Source organism: Stegostoma tigrinum, chromosome 22, assembly GCF_030684315.1.
Source record: "Stegostoma tigrinum isolate sSteTig4 chromosome 22, sSteTig4.hap1, whole genome shotgun sequence".
In the NCBI taxonomy this organism is placed as follows: Eukaryota; Metazoa; Chordata; class Chondrichthyes; order Orectolobiformes; family Stegostomatidae; genus Stegostoma; species Stegostoma tigrinum.
Genome location: NC_081375.1, coordinates 26,978,660 through 26,998,416, shown reverse-complemented (window position 1 = coordinate 26,998,416; position 19,757 = coordinate 26,978,660). Strand labels below are relative to the sequence as shown.

General features: G+C 40.8%; 2 protein-coding genes across 4 annotated transcripts in view; one reads left to right on the top strand and one right to left on the bottom strand.

The window, feature by feature from the left end:
- lrrc45 (leucine rich repeat containing 45) overlaps positions 1-12,801 on the bottom strand; it is a 70,304-nt gene extending 57,503 nt beyond the window's left edge. The window contains exons 1-6 of one of the 2 annotated variants that reach the window (XM_059653708.1): positions 12,475-12,801; positions 9,549-9,835; positions 7,700-7,761; positions 6,659-6,729; positions 1,786-1,899; positions 107-285 (exon numbers count right to left, since the gene is read on the bottom strand). In XM_059653708.1, coding sequence (XP_059509691.1) covers positions 107-285; positions 1,786-1,899; positions 6,659-6,729; positions 7,700-7,761; positions 9,549-9,780 — 658 coding nt within the window. In that variant the 5' untranslated portion in view covers positions 9,781-9,835; positions 12,475-12,801. The remainder of the gene's footprint in view (positions 1-106; positions 286-1,785; positions 1,900-6,658; positions 6,730-7,699; positions 7,762-9,548; positions 9,836-12,474) is intronic. The other variant, XM_059653709.1, reaches the window with a different exon arrangement.
- A 662-nt stretch (positions 12,802-13,463) lies between these two features.
- On the top strand, positions 13,464-16,232 carry LOC125463776 (uncharacterized). Of its 2 annotated transcripts, none has more exons than XM_048555451.2 (3): positions 13,464-13,579; positions 13,794-13,956; positions 14,111-16,232. In XM_048555451.2, exons 2-3 carry the CDS (start codon positions 13,881-13,883, stop codon positions 14,866-14,868), a joined length of 834 nt encoding a protein of 277 aa, XP_048411408.2. In that variant the 5' UTR covers positions 13,464-13,579; positions 13,794-13,880; the 3' UTR covers positions 14,869-16,232. The 2 variants fall into 2 exon arrangements, with proteins under 2 accessions (XP_048411408.2, XP_048411409.2); XM_048555452.2 differs by having other exon boundaries at positions 13,794-14,008.
- The last annotated feature ends 3,525 nt before the right edge of the window (positions 16,233-19,757 follow it).

The following is a 19,757-nucleotide window of genomic DNA, read 5'->3' as shown; positions in this document are numbered from 1 at the left end:
CTTACAACTCAATTGCTATGTAACTAAAATGTTAACAAAATCTTTACTTTTGATGAAAAAGTAGAAATATTTTAACTGGATTAATTCTGTAAAGAATCCCACATACCGAGTTCCTCCAGTACATCATTGTGTTTTAAGGCCAATGCCAGCTCTCCTACACCCTGGTGGTTGATCTGGTTATTGCGTAGGTCCAGACGTTTAAGACATTTATTGGTTCTTACTCCCTCACAGAATACACAAAATCCTTCTTCCCACATTCCAAGGGCGTTCCATTCCAATATCAAACTGGAAGAAAATGTCCACACTACATTAGGAAAGTCTTAACCAGTGTGGCCTGGCCTTTAAAACACTTTATAATCTTTCACAAAGAAAAAAATACCTATTTATTTAGATAACACAGTGTGGAGCTGCAGGAACACAGAGAAAGGGTCCCAACCCAAAATGTCAGCTTTCCTGTTCCTCTGATGCTACCTGGCCTGCTGTGTTCCTCCAGCTCCACAATGTTATCTCAGACTCCAGCATCAGCAGTTCTTACTATCTTAAGAGACCTAATTATTTGGCCTCTGTCAATTATAAAGGGGATACTTCAAAGAAAGTAATCACAGTTTAACAGATAATGCAGTTAAATTCATCTACCCCTTTAAGCTCACAAATTTAAATACACCAGATGAAACTTTAGTCTCCAATAGTTCTTCCCAAGAAAAGCTGCAATATCGGTAGCAATGCACTTTTGGAGATGCCTATCTTCAGACAAGATTTTTAAAAATGCTCTTATCTGCCTGCTTCGGAAGATGGAAAAGATCCCGTGGTACTGTTTTTTTTTGAAGACTACCAGGGAAATTCTCTCTGGCTCCGTGCTGACGTTAATCCCTCAATTAATGCCACACAGAAAAAAAAACAGATTATCAGGTCATTGTACGTTGTGATTTGTGGGAATTTGCTCAGCACAAACCGATTGCTGCATTTCCGACATTACAACAGTGACCGCATATCAACAAAGCTTCTTAAATGAACATAAAGTGCTGGAGAAACTCAGCAGGTCCGGCATCATCTATGGAGACAGAAGCAGAATTAATATTTCTATTTGAATGACTCATCTTTAGAACCTTGGGGTTCTTATTAGACTTCTCTGGCTGTAAAGTGCTTTGGGAATTATCTGACCAATGTGAAAAGCACAACTTAAGTGCAAAGTTTGATTTCCCTTCTTTACATGTTGCAGTTAATTATTAGATTATAGCTGTTATTGAGCAAATTAAGCCAAAAAATATATTTGAATGAAGTAATTCTATCAAATCAAGACCATGATATTTTGGATCAATCATATTCAAACATAACAACATACTTAACACATACTGCAAAGATATTTTATACTTAAAATATTCTTTTGTCTCACCTGCTCCAATGATGCTAAGGGGACTTCTGAAATGTCCTCTTCATCGTGGCTAACAGGGCCCCTCAAGGATATCTGATACTCTCCCGCACTTTGGCCCTCACTCTTTCTTTTCTCTCCCACAACAGCAATAGGATGCCCCTCAAACTTGCCTACCATCCTACCAGTATCCATAGAGAGAGGATCAACAGCTGTATTTCGACTACCTCCAGCAGGATGCCACCACCAGACACATATCAACACCACGCTCCCCCCACCTCCACCTCCCCACCACCTCAGCCTTCAACAGGGATTGCTCCCTTTGGGTCACCTTGATCCATTCCTCCTCCACCCCCAACACGTCCCCACATCCCAATGGCACCATCTGTTGCAATTTCAAAAGATGTAAGACATACCTGTTTACTTCCTCCTTCCTTATATCCAAGGCCCCAGACATACCTTCCAGGTAGTTTACCTGCACTTCACTCAAATCGAGTCTCCTGTACTCACTGCTCACAACGTGGTCTCTTCTACATTGAGGAGATGAAGTGGAAACTGGGTGACAGCTTTGCAGAACATTTACGTTCTGTCTGCAAAAATTTCAACACACCATGCTATTCTCTGGTCAACATCTCCGACTTGGGCTTGATGCAGAGCTCCAGCAAAACTTAGTGCAATCTGCAAGAACAGGCCATTTTCCACTTGGGAACCCAGCAGCCTTCTGGACTCAATATCGAGTTCATATTTTACAGCCCATGTACCTTCTGTCACCCAACGCACACATACCAGGTCTTGGCACCATATGGGCTGAAATCACAAACAATCCATTGTCAGCCACCAAATGGTCCCCATTAGCTGCTGTTCATTCTACCAGGCTGAACGTTACCCATTCCTTTTTCTGTCCAACTGTTTTCCTCACTTTTTAGGCTCCATCTGTCATTTACTCCTATCCCTGCCCACACTCCACTTTGACCATATAAACCAATCTTTTCCCAGCTTCAATCAGTTCTGAAGAAGGGTTGCTGAACCCAAAACATTGACCTTGCCTTCTCTCCACAAACGCTGCCAGTTCTGCTGAGTTTTTCCCGTATTTCTGTTTTTGTTTCTGATTTCCAGCACTTGCAGTTCTTTGGTTTTTAAAAATATATATCTCTAATATTGCTAGAAAGACTTAAGTTTTCAAGGAATGAGGAAAAAAGGAATTTATTTCAATTTTTTGTCATACCTGGAGTAGTTTCTTTAATTTGGGTTAATGAAGGTTCATTGTGGACATGAAGATTTTCTTTTAAAAGGATTCCTAGAAATCACATAATAACTGGTGATAACTGCTTGCTTCATGATAGACCCTGCTGAAGCTGCTTTGAACAGTGACTGACTTGCAGAAGTTCTGGTTTTGTCTGGCTCAGGTTGGAGGGAAACCTGAATAAGGACAAGCAGGGCTGGAAGAAAGCCTGTAATGAATAAGCTGCCCAGCTGAGCTTGTCATTTTTTAAAAGAAGAAAACTATCAATTCAGGGTGAAATCTATTTCTTCTTTTGAAAAACTAGTTGAAAGAACTTCTCTACATTGTATTTCCTGATCAAGATGTGTCCGCAAGAATTCAGAAACAAATGTGCATAATTCATGAATTGACCACATATGCCAAAATAATATGTTCCAGAACATCCTATTTTATCCAAGATAATAAAATGTGAGGCTGGATGAACACAGCAGGCCAAGCAGCATCTCAGGAGCACAAAAGCTGACCCTTCATCAGAGAGGGGGATGGGGAGAGGGAACTGGAATAAATAGGGAGAGAGGGGGAGGCGGACCGAAGATGGAGAGTAAAGAAGATACGTGGAGAGATTGTAGGTGGGGAGGTAGGGAGGGGATAGGTCAGTCCAGGGAAGACGGACAGGTCAAGGAGGCGGGATGAGGTTAGTAGGTAGCTGGGGGTGCGGCTTGGGGTGGGAGGAAGGGATGGGTGAGAGGAAGAACCAGTTAGGGAGGCAGAGACAGGTTGGACTGGTTTTGGGATGCAGTGGGTGGGGAGGGGGGGGGAGAAGAGCTGGGCTGGTTGTGTGGTGCAGTGGGGGGAGGGGACGAACTGGGCTGGTTTAGGGATGCAGTAGGGGAAGGGGAGATTTTGAAACTGGTGAAGTCCACATTGATACCATATGGCTGCAGGGTTCCCAGGCGGAATATGAGTTGCTGTTCCTGCAACCTTCGGGTGGCATCATTGTGGCACTGCAGGAGGCCCATGATGGACATGTCATCTAGAGAATGGGAGGGGGAGTGGAAATGGTTTGCGACTGGGAGGTGCAGTTGTTTGTTGCGAACTGAGCGGAGGTGTTCTGCAAAGCGGTCCCCAAGCCTCCGCTTGGTTTCCCCAATGTAGAGGAAGCCGCACCGGGTACAGTGGATGCAGTATACCACATTGGCAGATGTGCAGGTGAACCTCTGCTTAATGTGGAATGTCATCTTGGGGCCTGGGATGGGGGTGAGGGAGGAGGTGTGGGGACAAGTGTAGCATTTCCTGCGGTTGCAGGGGAAGGTGCCGGGTGTGGTGGGGTTGGAGGGCAGTGTGGAGTGAACAAGGGAGTCACGGAGAGAGTGGTCTCTCTGGAAAGCTGACAGGGGAGGGGATGGAAAAATGTCTTGGGTGGTGGGGTCGGATTGTAAATGGCGGAAGTGTCGGAGGATAATGCGTCTCCCGTATTTCCCGCAACACATCCCTCACACCCTGCCCCCGCCACAACCGCCCCAAGAGGATCCCCCTCGTTCTCACACACCACCCTACCAACCTCCGAATACAACGCATTATCCTCCGACACTTCCGCCATTTACAATCCAACCCCACCACCCAAGACATTTTTCCATCCCCTCCCCTGTCAGCTTTCCAGAGAGACCACTCTCTCCGTGACTCCCTTGTTCACTCCACACTGCCCTCCAACCCCACCACACCCGGCACCTTCCCCTGCAACCGCAGGAAATGCTACACTTGTCCCCACACCTCCTCCCTCACCCCCATCCCAGGCCCCAAGATGACATTCCACATTAAGCAGAGGTACACCTGCATATCTGCCAATGTGGTATACTGCATCCACTGTACCCGGTGCGGCTTCCTCTACATTGGGGAAACCAAGCGGATGCTTGGGGACCGCTTTGCAGAACACCTCCGCTCAGTTCGCAACAAACAACTGCACCTCCCAATCGCAAACCATTTCCACTCCCCCTCCCATTCTCTAGATGACATGTCCATCATGGGCCTCCTGCAGTGCCACAATGATGCCACCCGAAGGTTGCAGGAACAGCAACTCATATTCCGCCTGGGAACCCTGCAGCCATATGGTATCAATGTGGACTTCACCAGCTTCAAAATCTCCCCTTCCCCTACTGCATCCCTAAACCAGCGCAGTTCGTCCCCTCCCCCCACTGCACCACACAACCAGCCCAGCTCTTCCCCCCGCCTCCCCACCCACTGCATCCCAAAACCAGTCCAACCTGTCTCTGCCTCCCTAACCGGTTCTTCCTCTCACCCATCCCTTCCTCCCACCCCAAGCTGCACCCCCAGCTACCTACTAACCTCATCCCACCTCCTTGACCTGTCCGTCTTCCCTGGACTGACCTATCCCCTCCCTACCTCCCCACCTACACTCTCTCCACCTATCTTCTTTACTCTCCATCTTCGGTCCGCCTCCCCCTCTCTCCCTATTTATTCCAGTTCCCTCTCCCCATCCCCCTCTCTGATGAAGGGTCTAGGCCCGAAACGTCAGCTTTTGTGCTCCTGAGATGCTGCTTGGCCTGCTGTGTTCATCCGGCCTCACATTTTATTATCTTGGAATTCTCCAGCATCTGCAGTTCCCATTATCTCTGATCCTATTTTATCCATTTGCTTTCAAGAATACCCTATAAGCTGAAGTATTCTTTTGCAGAATACCCATTCCTGCAGAGAAATTGTTTTCTCTTCCTCTTTATTCTGAAGAGTGTGTGTTCTTGCACTTTTTCTGGCTAAGCATATATAATTCTACATAACTGATTATCAATAAAGAACAAAGAACAGTATAATACTACATCTTTATTATCTGAGTTGTATTGTTATCATGTAAACACAATTAGGTTTACTATGAACCCAGTTTGACAGACACTTTTTTTAAAAATAACCTTATATAAATGTGGTACTTAATTGGTCATTTTAGTGATCGGAAATAAAACTCATGTCGTAACCCACAGGATAGCGGGACTGGAGTAATGGTGAACTCTTACAGCCTGAGTCAAAATATGTGACAAGCAATATAGTTTATACGTATATTCATAGCCCAAAGCTGATAATATCCATTGAAATCACCTGTGGTCCCTATTTTCTGAACATATAGCAATATAGTAACCACTAACTGTTTGTGCACAGAAGACTACTAAACGAAGAACAGAAGTTGCATTGACAAGTTACTGTTGCAATATAAATAATGCATGTTTATCAAGTAGCAAATAATATTTCATTAATAGAAACAAAGGTCAGCACGTATTCATAGTACAGAGGATGTACAATAGAAGCCACAGAATATAATTTAAGCAAAACTATTATGTAAATAATTAAAATAATTAGGGAAGGTGACAGCCTAGTGGTATTGCTACTAGAATGTCAATCCAGTGAAGCAGGTTATGTTCTGGGACGTGGGTTCGAATTGAAACTCAATAAAAATCTGGAATTAAGAGTCAAATGATTACCATGACCATGTTGAATGTGGGGAAAACCCATTTGGTTTACTAGTGCCCTTTGGGGTGGAAAGAAATGACTTTACTTATCTGGTCTGGCCTACACGTGACTCCAGACTTATAGCAATGTAGTTGAATTTTAACTGCCTATGGGCAATATGGGATGGCTAGAAAGGCTGGCCTTGCCAGCACTGTCCACATCCCTTGAACAAACAGAAAACAAAAGGTGGAAACATAGATAAGTGGCTTGTTTCTAACAACAATGGTTCTAGTAATATAACGATACACTTTTATTCCCTAATACAATGATGTTGCATTAGCTAAAATCTGAAAACTATGTAGGTTGGTGAGGATTAGATTTTACTCAATGAGAGGGGAGGCCCGATTCATATACTTGCTATCTTGCACGTTAGGAACTAAAATTACAGCATCAGTGGGTCAAATAACTGTTATCATACTTGTCGTGGGGGAGGAAAATGGCTCCATCAAAACTGGCTTGAACGTGCCAAAAGCTGATTCACACTTTCTTTCACACAAGCACATAAAATTTGAGAGCCATCTGCTTGCCTACTTATCTGAAGGAGCTATTCTTACTTTTTGAGAGATTTATTATGCCGCAATAATTTCCCCAGTGCTTCAGCTCCAGCCGCTCGTAGATTGTTACCCTTAGACACAAAAGTTTACAGTTAGTTCTTAACTGAATATTTAACAAGGTTACTATGACATAGGTCAAAATATAATTGCCACAGCATACAAGCATAATGGACAGCATTAAACAGCTGAAGGTTAAGACTGCATGAAACTTAAAGCAGCAGTGGTTTCTCAAAACCCCAACTATGGAATATCCAATTTCTGTCACTTACAATAATAAGTCAAAAGCCTGTTTCCAGCACTGTGTTGTTAAACATATTTTAAAGTGATCATCATGGATCAGAGTAAATTACAAGATACAGCACTTTGCAAATAAAAAAAGGAGAGATCAGAAGTGGTGGGCTAAGAATGTTGTGTGAAATTAGCTGGAGGTTAATAAGCAAACCTTCTTGATAGTTTCACTGGCTCAAATTTCCAATCAGTAAAGTAGAAGCATTAAATATAAACATTTATATATTTTGATTCATTAGAAATTGTTTTTCTTTGTAAAGATTAAAAGTTATGTTTAACAAGTATTATACAGCAAATACTATCAACCTATAATATGGAAAACAACACGATGAAAAAAAAATGAGGAAAGTTGAAAAGAATTATCCGTGTCACAAAAAAATCTACAGTGTATTTGAATAGATTTATCCTATAAAATGTGACAAATAGGCATGATAAAATGTCGAGCGATACTGAAGTTTTTCTCAGAGACTCAATAAAACAGAACAGCAATGTTAATCTTTCTCATGGTGTTCCATTTGGCTGTATATGTCAAAATTATATTCTGTTAAATGCTATTTTTGTGAACACGGTATAAACAGAAAATAAAAAGGACTAATTGTTAGGATATTGAAATAATTTTGCTATGACCTCCACAAAAGTTTCAATTTTGAGAACTTTTACAAAATACTCAATCCTCAGACCCAAAATGTGCTGCTTCATCTTACTTTCTATTAACTTTTCTCATCTCCAGAAACCACACCAATAACATTTTACCTTCATGTCTAAAGTCTGGATTGTAGTGTTTGCACAGAATCCATACAAAAGCAGTTTGGCACCTACAAGAAAACAAAAAGCATTTAAGATTTTGCACAAAGGATAAGCAATACTGTTAGAATCTTCAAAAGGGCACATGTGCAACACATCTTTTAGAATAAAGATTACTTTTATTGTTGCCCATTTAGTACATAATTACAGTTATATAAATATATAAACTTATCAAGAGAAATACTATATTCCTTTTGATTCCTTGCCCTTTATAAGCCATGAAACTTCTGACATCAAATGGGCAGGCAGGTACGTTACTCAAAGCCCAAAGCTACTGCCCTGTACTGCACTTATAGTACATGGATACCTTGGGCCCTAAACTTTTTCTGTTTTCTGCTCAGCATGAAGTACTCATTTTTATTGGGCACCATATCATTACAGGGAGAAAGTTTAATCCAGAACAGAAAAATGACATAGTCTAGTATTCTAAGTCACCCAGCAGAAAATACAAAAAAAATTAAATCATAGTTGCCGAATTGAGAAAAGCTAAATTTCAAACTGAGCACCAATCAAGTAACACTTTCAGGTGCTGCAGATATGAGATTGTTGTGCACTAAGTTTTAACTGCTTTATTTTTCATGTTATTACGTTAATAACTAATATTCTATTCACACAACATGAAAGTTTAATGATTTGAAGTTTTTTTTAAAATGCTCTCACTTTTGTAGAACGACAATGTATGTAATCCCTAATCCAATTAAGAAGTTAGTTGGGAATTAGTCTCCAGCAGGACAACGGTCATGGTCCTACCTGTAATCACCAAAAATGAACATAACTAGTATGGTAACAGGTCTGTGGCCTAAGCTTGTTGAACAATTTGGCTCTCTCATTAGTAGAGCTGGAATGTATGATCAGGAACGGACAATTCAGCTCAGCAAGCCTGTTCCATCATTTAATTAAATCAAAACAGATCTGTATCTGAACTCATTTAAAGTGGAGCTTCAAAAAGAAAAAAAAATGCTGATATTAGTCTCCCAACATTTGGCATATTTATTTGTCCAATCATCAATTCCCTCATCACTTGGAAGCACAGTGATATGAAATAGCTAATAACGAGAATTATCTTTATTTAGTTGGTAGCACTCTTGCCTCAGGAGTAGATAGTTGTGGATTCAAATTCTACTCCAGGATTTGGTTTCAAATTTAGCTGGCAGTCCAGTGAAATACAGGGAAAGGTCTTTTGTTTATCATATCATTCTTAAATTCAGACATTAAACAAAGGTTTGTTCAGATGGCTGATAATTTTCATTCTCCCTCATCTAAATGGAGCTATGAAGGATTATAAAGCACTTTTTGGAAAGATTGGGAAATTCTGCTTGTGTCCTGGCTAGTACTTTTCTTTCAATAAATATCATGCAAAACAAAAAAGTCTTGCACTTCATTATTATTTGGAAAATTTTGTTGCATTCGAACTGACTGACATTGTGTCTATAAATCAAGAGCGTTGTTTAAACAAAATTGTGCAAATTACTGAAATGCTACTCTCAAAGCAGAACAGCTATATAAACTATAAAGTCATTCTTTGTATTCTTTAAAAGCTGCTACTGTTAATGAACAAAAGCACAGAGAAATAACAAGACCAGTTGTGGCGAAATTAGATGAAAATATCATAGAACATCACACAACTAACTGAAATATTCTGTATTAATACATAATACCTTGATCTTAAATCTGAGGAAGAACAGACTGTATCTCAATAGTCTGATATTTTTGTATGAATTTCCAGATTAGAACATTCACTTAATTTTGTCACAAGTATTTAGTCTCTGATGCAATTATCAACAGATGATTACTATACCTTCTTCGCTTAGCATGCAGTCACAGAGAAGTATCTCTGTGAACACTATGTCATTTGCGAAAACTTTTCCCAGGACAGCACATGTGTCAACAGATAGAGACTGTGTAGACAGATCCAGCCTTTTCCTTAAGTTCTCATTACAACCATCATGCAATTGCTTCAGAATACATTCCTGTGGCTCAATACCAGCTTCTTTACAAAGGCAAAGGTAAATTCTCTTGAAGTCATCCATAATTAAGGTATCTGTCACATTTGAACTTGCTTCAGTTTATCAACATAATATTATTCTGTGGAAAAAAAACAAACATTATCAGCAGGGTATTTTGATGTTACTATATTTCCCACTCCTGCAAACCCTATACCAATTCTTGAGGAAGGATAGAAATTAATTGCACTTCTCACATTCGAAGCAAGAAGCTAAAATGCATTTGCCTCAGCAATATTCAGATGCACTGCCTTTTTGAAAATTGTAGAAGCACACAAAGATCCATTGTAAGACTGCAATCATTAGCTAATTTTAGTTGCATATTTACTGTTCACCAGCCAAGGGTGTGAAGTCTGTCTCACTTGTGTAGTTTGAAATTTGCACACATACGGTGTGCAGAGTTTAAGAGGAGGTGATGGTATAGTGGCAATGTTACTGGCCCAAATGAATGTCTGGAGATATAGGTTCAAATTCCAATACAGAGCCTGGAAGTTTTCTTACTTCATTACTAGGATTATTTCCAATAATGATGATGATTATGATTATTATTATTAATAATAATAATATTAATATTATTATTATTATATCTTCTTTACTTAGCAGTCACAAAGGATTGTCTCTATGAATGCTATATCACTAAAATTTTTCCCAAAACAGCATACATCAACAGGGAGGGACTGTGGAGAGATCCAGCCTTTTCCTCAAATTCCAATTACAACCATCATGCATTTGATTCAGAACATATTCCTGTAATTTGATACTTTTTTTAAACAAAGGCAAAAGTAAGTTCTCTTGCAATCACTCATAATTGAAGCATGTAACATTTTAACTTGCTCCAGTTATTGTATATAACATTTTTTCTGTAAAAAAAAATGATGACAAGATTGCCCCATTGGGAGAAATTGCAGAGACTGGGCTAATATCTGCTGCAGAAGAATAAGTGGTGATCACAAAATTTTAAGAAGAGTTAGACAGGGAGATGCAGAAGGATGTTCCTCCTAGCTAGGTATGTACAACCAGGGCACAAAGTCTCAGAACAAAGGGCAAGGTATTTTGGACTAAAATGAGGAGGAATTTCTTCATTCAGAGGATAGTGAATCTTCAGAATTCTTTATCACAGAGGGTTCTTGAAGTTCAGTCATAGAGTTAGAGAGATGTACAGCACGGAAACAGATGCTTTGGTCCAACTTGTCCATGCCAACAATATATCCTAAATTAATGTAGTCCCATTTGTCAGCATATGTCTCATATCCCTCTAAACCCTTCCTGTTCACATACCTTTTAATGGTTGCAATTTTACCAAACTCCACCACTTTCTCTGGTAGTTCATTCCATACATGCACCACTTACTGCATGAAAACATTGCCCCTTAGGTCCCTTTTAAATCTTTCCCCTCTCACCTTAAACCAACAGCCTCTAGTTCTGGACTCCCTTAACCTGGGGAGAAGGCCTTGATTAGTCACACTATCCATGACCCTCATGATTTTTATAAACTATGGAGCTATACAGCAAAACGCTATTGAGTTGGACGATCGGCCAAGGCTCAAGGGTGTCAATGCTAAGGTGAAATGTTATCAGGTACATGTGCTTACAATTTACCTATTAACCTACTGAGTTTGATCTGTTGTACAAGGAAAAGAAAAACAAAATTATACTGCAGACCCTCATGTAATGGGGCAAGTCAACACATTACCCCCAAAATTGGTAGGGTACAAATTTATTTGAACAATTTAAACTGAACTGGTCATTGGATCATTATTTGCATACAACTCTATTCCATTTTTTGGGTAATTAGCTAGAGTGGAATTCGGAGAACAGTTTAAGTTATTTTCTACCATTATCAGGAATACCAATGGAGCAGCACGGTGGGTCAGTGGATAGTACAGCTGCCTCGCACTGCGCCAGGGACCCGGGATACTCGGGAGGTTCGGTGTAGACTTGATGAGCTGAATTGCCTGTTTCTGCACTGTACGGATTCCACGATACAACAAAAATGTTCGTTATTTATTCCAATGTCAGCTAAGTTCTTTGCCACTTCATATATTTTTGCTGCGAAATGTCAACTTACATACATCTAACTGGTCACTGCAAACCTGTACCAGTCTGGTAAAACATTCCCACAATATCAAACAGATAAGAAATCCTATCGGATCCTGGGGCTACTTTCTGCGTATTTCTCATTCGCTGCTAGATAGGCTCAATACAAAATAAACGCCACAGGACACAACTGATCAAATTGTATCCGTTGCATCGCAATGTACTAACAGCGGCCTTACCGGCACCAAACAAGGTTCAAAACTAAACGAACTTTAAAGTCACATAACAGCTGCTCGTCTAGTTAAAGGGAGAAAACGCGTACGAGGCAGAAAATAAAAGGGAGGCAAGCAAAATACCGCGGATGTCGTAAATTTGAAATGAGCGCGAAGTTTTTAAAAAGTCAGACATCAGCAGAGACAAACTTTTATGTCCACAACCTTCTACCAGAGCAGAGGAAGAAGGGAGACCTTCGGGAAGCGACCTAAACGCGCTCGGGTATTTGACAGAAAGTCGATATGTCAAGAGCAGCTGAAACAAACTCAACAATAACAGTAACCACATAACCTGACACTGTAAGGCACTCACTAGTCCGGAAGTACAATAACGCCACAACCAAACTCCGGAGTGACGGGAAGAGGTAAACTGGGCAAAAACCCATCGCACCGGAATAATTCTTCTTTTTACCTTCAAACAGTCGGTATTAAATAACCGGAACTCAAAAGGCGAGAGATGAAGCTTGGAGAAAGCGGTTCCAGGACAGTCAGATTAAAAACTGCATAGCGATGGTGGAAGAGGAGAGTCTCACTTCTGGCCATCAGTCTCTCCCGTTGCCTGACATCAACACCGCGAGCTGTTGCTTTGCTATCTGGGAGGTATGGTACTAACTAAACCAGCTAGCCGCCTCTAGCTGACACGAGTAAAGCGACTGTTTGTGATTAGGGTAAAGTATATGTAATCATGTTAACTTTCATCGCCGCCACTCTCTGCGGTATCACCCTGTATCCATGCAACGGCGCATGATGGGAAACGTGGAGCCAACCAATCCAGACAGCGGCGGTTTGTGGAGGGGGTCACGCTATGAATTATGGGGGCTGTAGTGTTCTTGGCCATTGTGGCGGCTGCGCGGGGTGCGACAGCGGGACTACATCGACCGGCTGGCACCGCGTCACCGATTTGCTCATCTGAGGTTATAACGGAAAAAACAGAGAGCGAGACCAAGGTGTTCCGTGATTTCGTTGCTTTCTAACGAAGTACCTGAAGAAAGAACAGAGTGCTGCGAAATTGAAAGGGAGTTACGAAAAAAAAATCAGTTAGTACTGGCACATATAGAAAGGAAACCGTACAAACTTTTCAAACTTGTCGATTGTGACAGTACGACTCGATTTACAAGGTTCTGAACGATCGCCCTGATGATAAAAATGGTTGTACATGGCCTGTCAGCCACACAGGGAGTTTTATTCGTTGAGCCTTTGACTCCTGTCCTCTTTAAAGCTAATTTTCAATTCCTCCCCCCCCCCCCCCCCGCCTTAATTGGAGGGAGAACATTCACGAAATGGTAGACCGGAGGATCCGGAAAGCTCGCTTCAGCAGCCGGGACCTGTGCGCCCTGTTGGATGCAGTGATGGAAAGACGGGAGGATGTCTTTGAGCGGGGAGGTGATCCTTCTGAGGTTCAGAGGACAATGGATGCCTGGCAGTACGTTACAGAGAGGGTCAACGCTGTTTCCGGAAACTACAGGACCTGGGAGGAAGTTCGCAAGAAAGTCCACGGCCTGAAGAAAAGCACAAAGGTGAGATCTGAAAACCTAAGTCACATTTGGGGCCAGATAGCAAACGCTGACATCGGACAATTGCAGCAATTAGAAATGCAAAACAATTGCTACACTGATCAGAGAAATATCAGCCGTAATTAACAGTGGATGTGCCTGCCAGTTGAAACAACAGCTTGCATTGCTGCCTGGCACTGTCGTTTTTTTGTTTTATGTCTATTGTTTTATTTTAAAGGAAATATTCGCTTATAATCGATGATCATGGCAAGAAGCGGTTGGTGCCCTCCCAGATACCAGGACGTTAACGAAATATAAAAATGAAATGTTTGTTGTATTTGGGAAGGAAAATCTTGAAGGTCTTCGGCCTTTGGATATCGGTACCATGACAAGACATGTTCGTAAGTAATATATAACGCAGATGTCCTTTGATTTGCACCAAACATTAAATGAGTCTCTATCCGTTATATAAGCAGGTTATTTCATATAGATACCCGTGCAGCGTATAGATACATTTGAATTTATTCGTGGTGTTTTTTTTCTCTCCTTTTAAAGCACAAAACGAACACTGTGGGCAGCAAGTGATATCAGAAGAGCAACGAACTCCTGAGTGCCGGTTGTCACCAGTGCTGTTTGAAGGTGGCAATAGCATAGAAACACCTCTAGTTCGAGGGATAAAGGATGAGAATCAGGAAACACCAACTGAGTCTTTGAGCACTAGTGAAGAATGGGAAGAAGTAGTGGTGGGTGACGAGGGAGCAACTGTTGCAGCCTGGAGACCCAGCATGATAGGTGCCTCCCCTCAGTTAGATATAGTTACAGACCTTAATGGGCCTGCTTTCAAATGGAGGCTGTTAGAACATGGAGTCCATGTTGAGCAGTCATTGGCCTTCATGCACAATACTTTGGAAGATGGTATGGTTAGGTTGGATCAGCGGTTATCCTCAATGCAGTCTGCAATTGAGCAGATGGCAAAACCAGTGACAACTGCAGTGGAAACCTCACTTATGCAAGCTCTAGGCAATGCAGGAGCATCTCTTATGAATGTTCACAGTATTGCTATGGAAGCTTTGGGGTTAAAACTTAAGGAAGCAGTTGTAGCTGGCTTCAATTCACTTGGAGAACAGTTACATGGAACTGTGAGAGAAGGATTTAAAAATCTAATTGAAACACAATGTTCTACACTTACACAGCTGATTGCATATTGTGAGGAGATGCCCTCCAGTAGTGGCACAAGTGAAGTTAAGGTAGTTGACACTCCTGTCACCACCAGTTCTGTGCCAGAACACATCTGTGCACAAGTAACAGGGTAACAAGTAAATTGACAAAATTGAAATAATGCTTTTATTATCACTGTATTTCTTTAATGTACAAAAAGTCTGCTCTGCTTTTTAAAATAGCTGTAGGCTTCACTGTTGCCTCAGTTGTCACATTTCTATTTTAGATTTACCTTTTGAGAAGAGTGCTACTTCAAATCTAATCAAGAATATACAAAATAGGAACGTGTAAGCCATTCAACCTTTTGAGTCTGTTTCATTATTCATTAAGATCATGGTGGATCTGATTTGAGGCCTGAAATTTACTTTGATTCCGCCCCTCCCCCAAAACCAACAACATGACCCTTCACTCTCTTGTTAATCAAGTCTGTCCAACTCCGCCTTGAGTTTGTTCAACAATCCATTTTGCACTGCTCACTGCAGAAGAGAATTCTAAATGCTAATGGCCTTTTGAGAAGCAATTCCTCCTTCTCTGTTTTAAATGAAACCCCTTGATTTAAAATCATGGTCTCTATATTTCTTGATGTCCCCCAAAGGGGGAAAGATCCCCTCAACATGTATCCTGTGAAATCCACTCATTCGAATGATCATCTCTCATTCATTCTCCTGAACTCGTGGGTATAGGCTGAATCTTCTTTCAGGACAATCCCACAAGTTAGCTTCCTGAATCGCCTCTCAAATGTTTGCAATGCATGTCCCTCATTAAAGTCAGGAGAGCAAACTGTTCAAAAGTTCTCTAGTTTGATCTTGCTGGTGCCCTGTACAGTTATAGCAAGACTTTTTTTTGCTCTATTCCCCTCACAACAATGGCCAACAGTCTATTTGCCTTCCTAATTACACAATGTATTTGCATATTGACTTGTGATTTATGTACAAGGATACTCTGCATTAACCTTCATGTGTATTTAAAAGATGAATGGTGTTACAGTTGTGATGTAACATCTGTTTGGTGATACTTTAAAAAATATTCATACCTTTTTGGCTGTGGATTGATTAACCTTTGGGAAGAGTATCCACTAATTATGTGTCCACTGTTTAACTGAGATTGCAACAATCTAGCTAAACCTGTGCCATTTGCTATTTTTTAGCTGGCATCAGCACTGTCCTGTTTCAGGCAATGTCAACTGTTATCTCCAAGCATATATTTAATGCGTCAAAAGAGAAATTGTAGCTCAAACCTCCAGTCATGAAATCCTGTTTAAAACTTGAAAAACAGCATGTGCAACAGTTATTGCTTGGGAAGAGTTTGAGTGTTTTAAAACGATAAGACTACTTTTCACATATTGCAGGGACAGGTCTTTTTTTTAAATCTCTTATGATCAGCCTCAAGAACACTTTATTTTTCAGATTTGTGTAATACTAAACTAAAAATGTTTCAATGCAATTTTATAAATAAATACTACAGCTAATTTTACCTGTAAAATACTGGTTCTATGTTTTTGATTTTTCTATTTTGAGACTGAGTCTACAGAACACCTTTCTGAAACACATTGCAGAGTTTGTGCACCATTTTAACGATTTGTCTTAAATGAGCTCATGCAAAGAAAAGAATCTCATGCTAACAGATCGTGGGATGAGACCCACTCATAGGAATTGGACTGAACCTTTTCAAAGGGGTAAAAAGTATAGTACAGGGAGGATGAGGCAACCATGGCTGACTAAGGAAGTCCAGGAAAGCATAAAAGCAAAAGAGAAAGCATATTATGTGGTGAAGGGCAGTGGGAGGATTGGGAAGCTTACAAAGACCAACAGAAGGTAACAAAAAAAGGAAGATGATTAAATATGAGGGTAAGCTAGCCAGTAATATAAATGAAGACTGTTGGAATTTCTTTAACTATATAAAAGGACAAAAGAGGCAAAGTGGATTTTGGACACTGGAAAATGTTGCTGGAGATAGTAGTGGGGACAAGGAAGTGGCTGAGGAACTGAATAATTACTTCGCATCAATCTTCATGGTAGAACACACGAGTAATATCTCAAAAATTCAAGAGAATCAGAGGACAGAGCTGAGTATGGTAGCCATCACCAAAGAAAAGGTGCTAGTAAGACTGATTGGCCTGAAAGTGGATAAATCACCTGGATTGAATGGACCACACCCCAGAGTTCTAAAGGAGATAGCTGAAGAGATAGTAGAAGCGTTAGTGGTGATCTTTCAAGAATTTCTAGAGTCAGGGAGGGTCCCAGAGGACTGGAAAATCGCTAACGTAACACCCCCTGTTTAAAAAGGGAGAAAGGCATACAATGGAAAATTACAGGCCGGTTAGCCTAACCTCAGATAAGATTTGAAGGATGAGATTTTTGAATATTTGGAAGTGTACGGTAAAATAAGGCAAAGTCAGCACGTTTTAATCAAAGGGAGGTTAAGTCTGACAAATCTGCTAGAATTCTTTCGGGAAGTAACGTGCAGGATAGACCGAGAGCCAATGAATGCTATTTACCTGGACTTCAAGACGGCCTTTGATAAGGTGTCTCACAGGAGGCTGCTGAGTAAAATAAGGGCCTATGGTGTTATAGCCAAGGTGCTAGCATGGATAGAAGATTGGCTGTCTGGCAGAAAGCAGAGAGTGAGGATAAAAGGGTCTTTCTCAGGATGGCAACCGGTGACAAGTGGTGTTCTGCAAAGGTCAGTGTAGGGACCACAACTTTTCACTTCATACATTAATGATCTAGATGAAGGAACTATGGGCATTCTGGCTAAGTTTGCAGACAATACAAAGATAGGTAGAGGGACAGGTAGTATTGAGGGGCTGTAGAAAGATTTGGACAGGTTAGGAGAGTGGGCAAAGATGTGGTAGATGGAGTACAACATGGGAAAGTGAGATCATGCACTTTGGTAAGAAGAATAAAAGCATAGACTATTTTCTAAATGGGGAGAAAATTCAGAAGTCTGAAGTGCAAAGAGACTTGACAGTTCTAATCAGGATTCTCTCAAGGTAAACTTGCATGTTGAATCAATAGTCACGAAGGCAAATCCAATTTTTGCATTTATTTTGACAGGACTTGAATACAGAAGTAGGAATATACTACTGATGCTTTGTAAGGATTTGGTCAGGTCATGTTTGGAGTATTATGTGCAGTTTTGGGCCCCATATCTCAGGAAGGATGTACTGGCCGTGGAGAGGGTTCAGAGGAAGTGCACGAGAATGGCCCCAGAAATGAGAAGCTGAACATATGAGCAACATTTGAAGCCTCCGGGACTATACTCATTGGAGTTTAGAAGGATGAGGGGGATCTTATTGAAACTTAGAGAATACTGAATGGCCTGGACAGAGTGGATGTTGGGAAGATGCTTCCATTGGTAGGAGCGACTAGGACCCAAGGGCAGTCTTAGAATAACGGGAAGGCCTTTTAGAATGGAGATAAGGAGAAGCTTCTTCAGCCAGAGAGTGCTGAATCTATGAAATTCACTGCCTTTTGAGTACATTTAAGGCTGAGATAGATAGGTTCTTGATTATCGAAGGTTACGGAGGAAAGTGGGAGAATGGAGTTGAGGAACGTATCAGTCCTGATTGAATGGCAGAACAGACTCTGGGCTGAATGGCCAAACTTCTGCTCGTGTCTTATGGAGAAAGTATTATCAAGTTTCTTTAACTGCAACACAGGCATGCTTAAAGTTCAGTTTATGCACTTTTTTCCAAGAACTCTAATTTAATATTTTCTATGACTTGAATCAGTAGGGCAGACCACAATGAAATTTAATTCAGAATAACAAAACTTATGTTGCACACAAAGCACAACTAAACTAATAAACCTTGGCCATCAATGTATTATTCTTGTATGTACATTATGCAATATTTAAATGGCTTCATTTTGCATGAAAGGGAACATGAGCATTCTGTAGTAGTACAAAGTCAAGACTGAAAGCTTGAAACAGAGACATTGTGGACTTGGGTGTTAGTTTAAAAAGTTGGGCCTGTGTGGGATTACTTCTGTAGCTGCTCATCAGGCCAGTTGGGGGAAAAACAGAAAAGGCACACAAGTGCACTCTTGCACTGTTAACGTTAAGATTTCTAAAACATCAGAAATAATTGTGGCAGGAAACCCCATGCATGGTATATATTTTTAAATCAAAATCAATCAGATTTAAGGGGGACCCAAATGGCAAACATAGCAGAGGAATGGAGAAAAATAACATTGAAAGTTATTTTCCCCCTATCTGTCCATTTATAACGACAAAGAAATAGGAGATGATACATCCCCTTAAACCTGCTCTGTTATTCATTGGCTGAACTTTGACATTCATTCCATTTTCCTGCAATATCCCATGAGTTCCTGTGAGCACCAAACTTTTATCTATCTACCGAATCTTGAATGTATTCAATGACTGAGCAGCCAATGCTCTCCGGGGTTTGGGATTACACAGATTTGCAAGTTTCAGTGAAGAAATTTGTCATTTCGGTCTTAAATTCTAATTGGCAGACACCTTATTTTTGACGCTATGAATCTGTACTTCTAGACTCCCTCTTCGTATCAACACTGTCGAGCCATTTAGGAATTTCATAGGTTTCAATTTCTTCTAAACTCCAGATACTATAGGACCACACAATCTCAAATTAAATAGCCTTCATGTCAGGAATCTAATCTGGGGAATGTTCTTCTGCTCTATGGCAAGTATATCCTCAGTATTCCAGGTGTTTGGTGCAAAAAAAAACTTGCTAACTTTTGTACTGCAACTCAGTTGCAATAAAGACAAATTTGCCATTTGCTTTAATTAATCACTGAAACTGCATTTTAACTTTTATGTGGTTCAAATGTAAAGATACCAGGTCCCACCCAAACCAAGCCATTGATATAGATTGAGGATAGCTGAAGCTCATTCAACCTTGCAGGCTTCCACTGGTTACCCTCTGCCATTCTGAAAATAACACATTTATTCCTGTATTTTGTTCTACTAACCTGTCTTCAATTCATTCCTGTATTAGCCC

Excerpts from the sequence above, each read along its gene's own strand:
- LOC125463776 (XM_048555451.2), top strand. The coding sequence starts at position 13,881 with ATGTTTGTTGTATTTGGGAAGGAAAATCTTGAAGGTCTTCGGCCTTTG. Across the intron at positions 13,957-14,110 it reads TACCATGACAAGACATGTTC|CACAAAACGAACACTGTGGG; the intron begins GTAAGTAATATA and ends CTCCTTTTAAAG.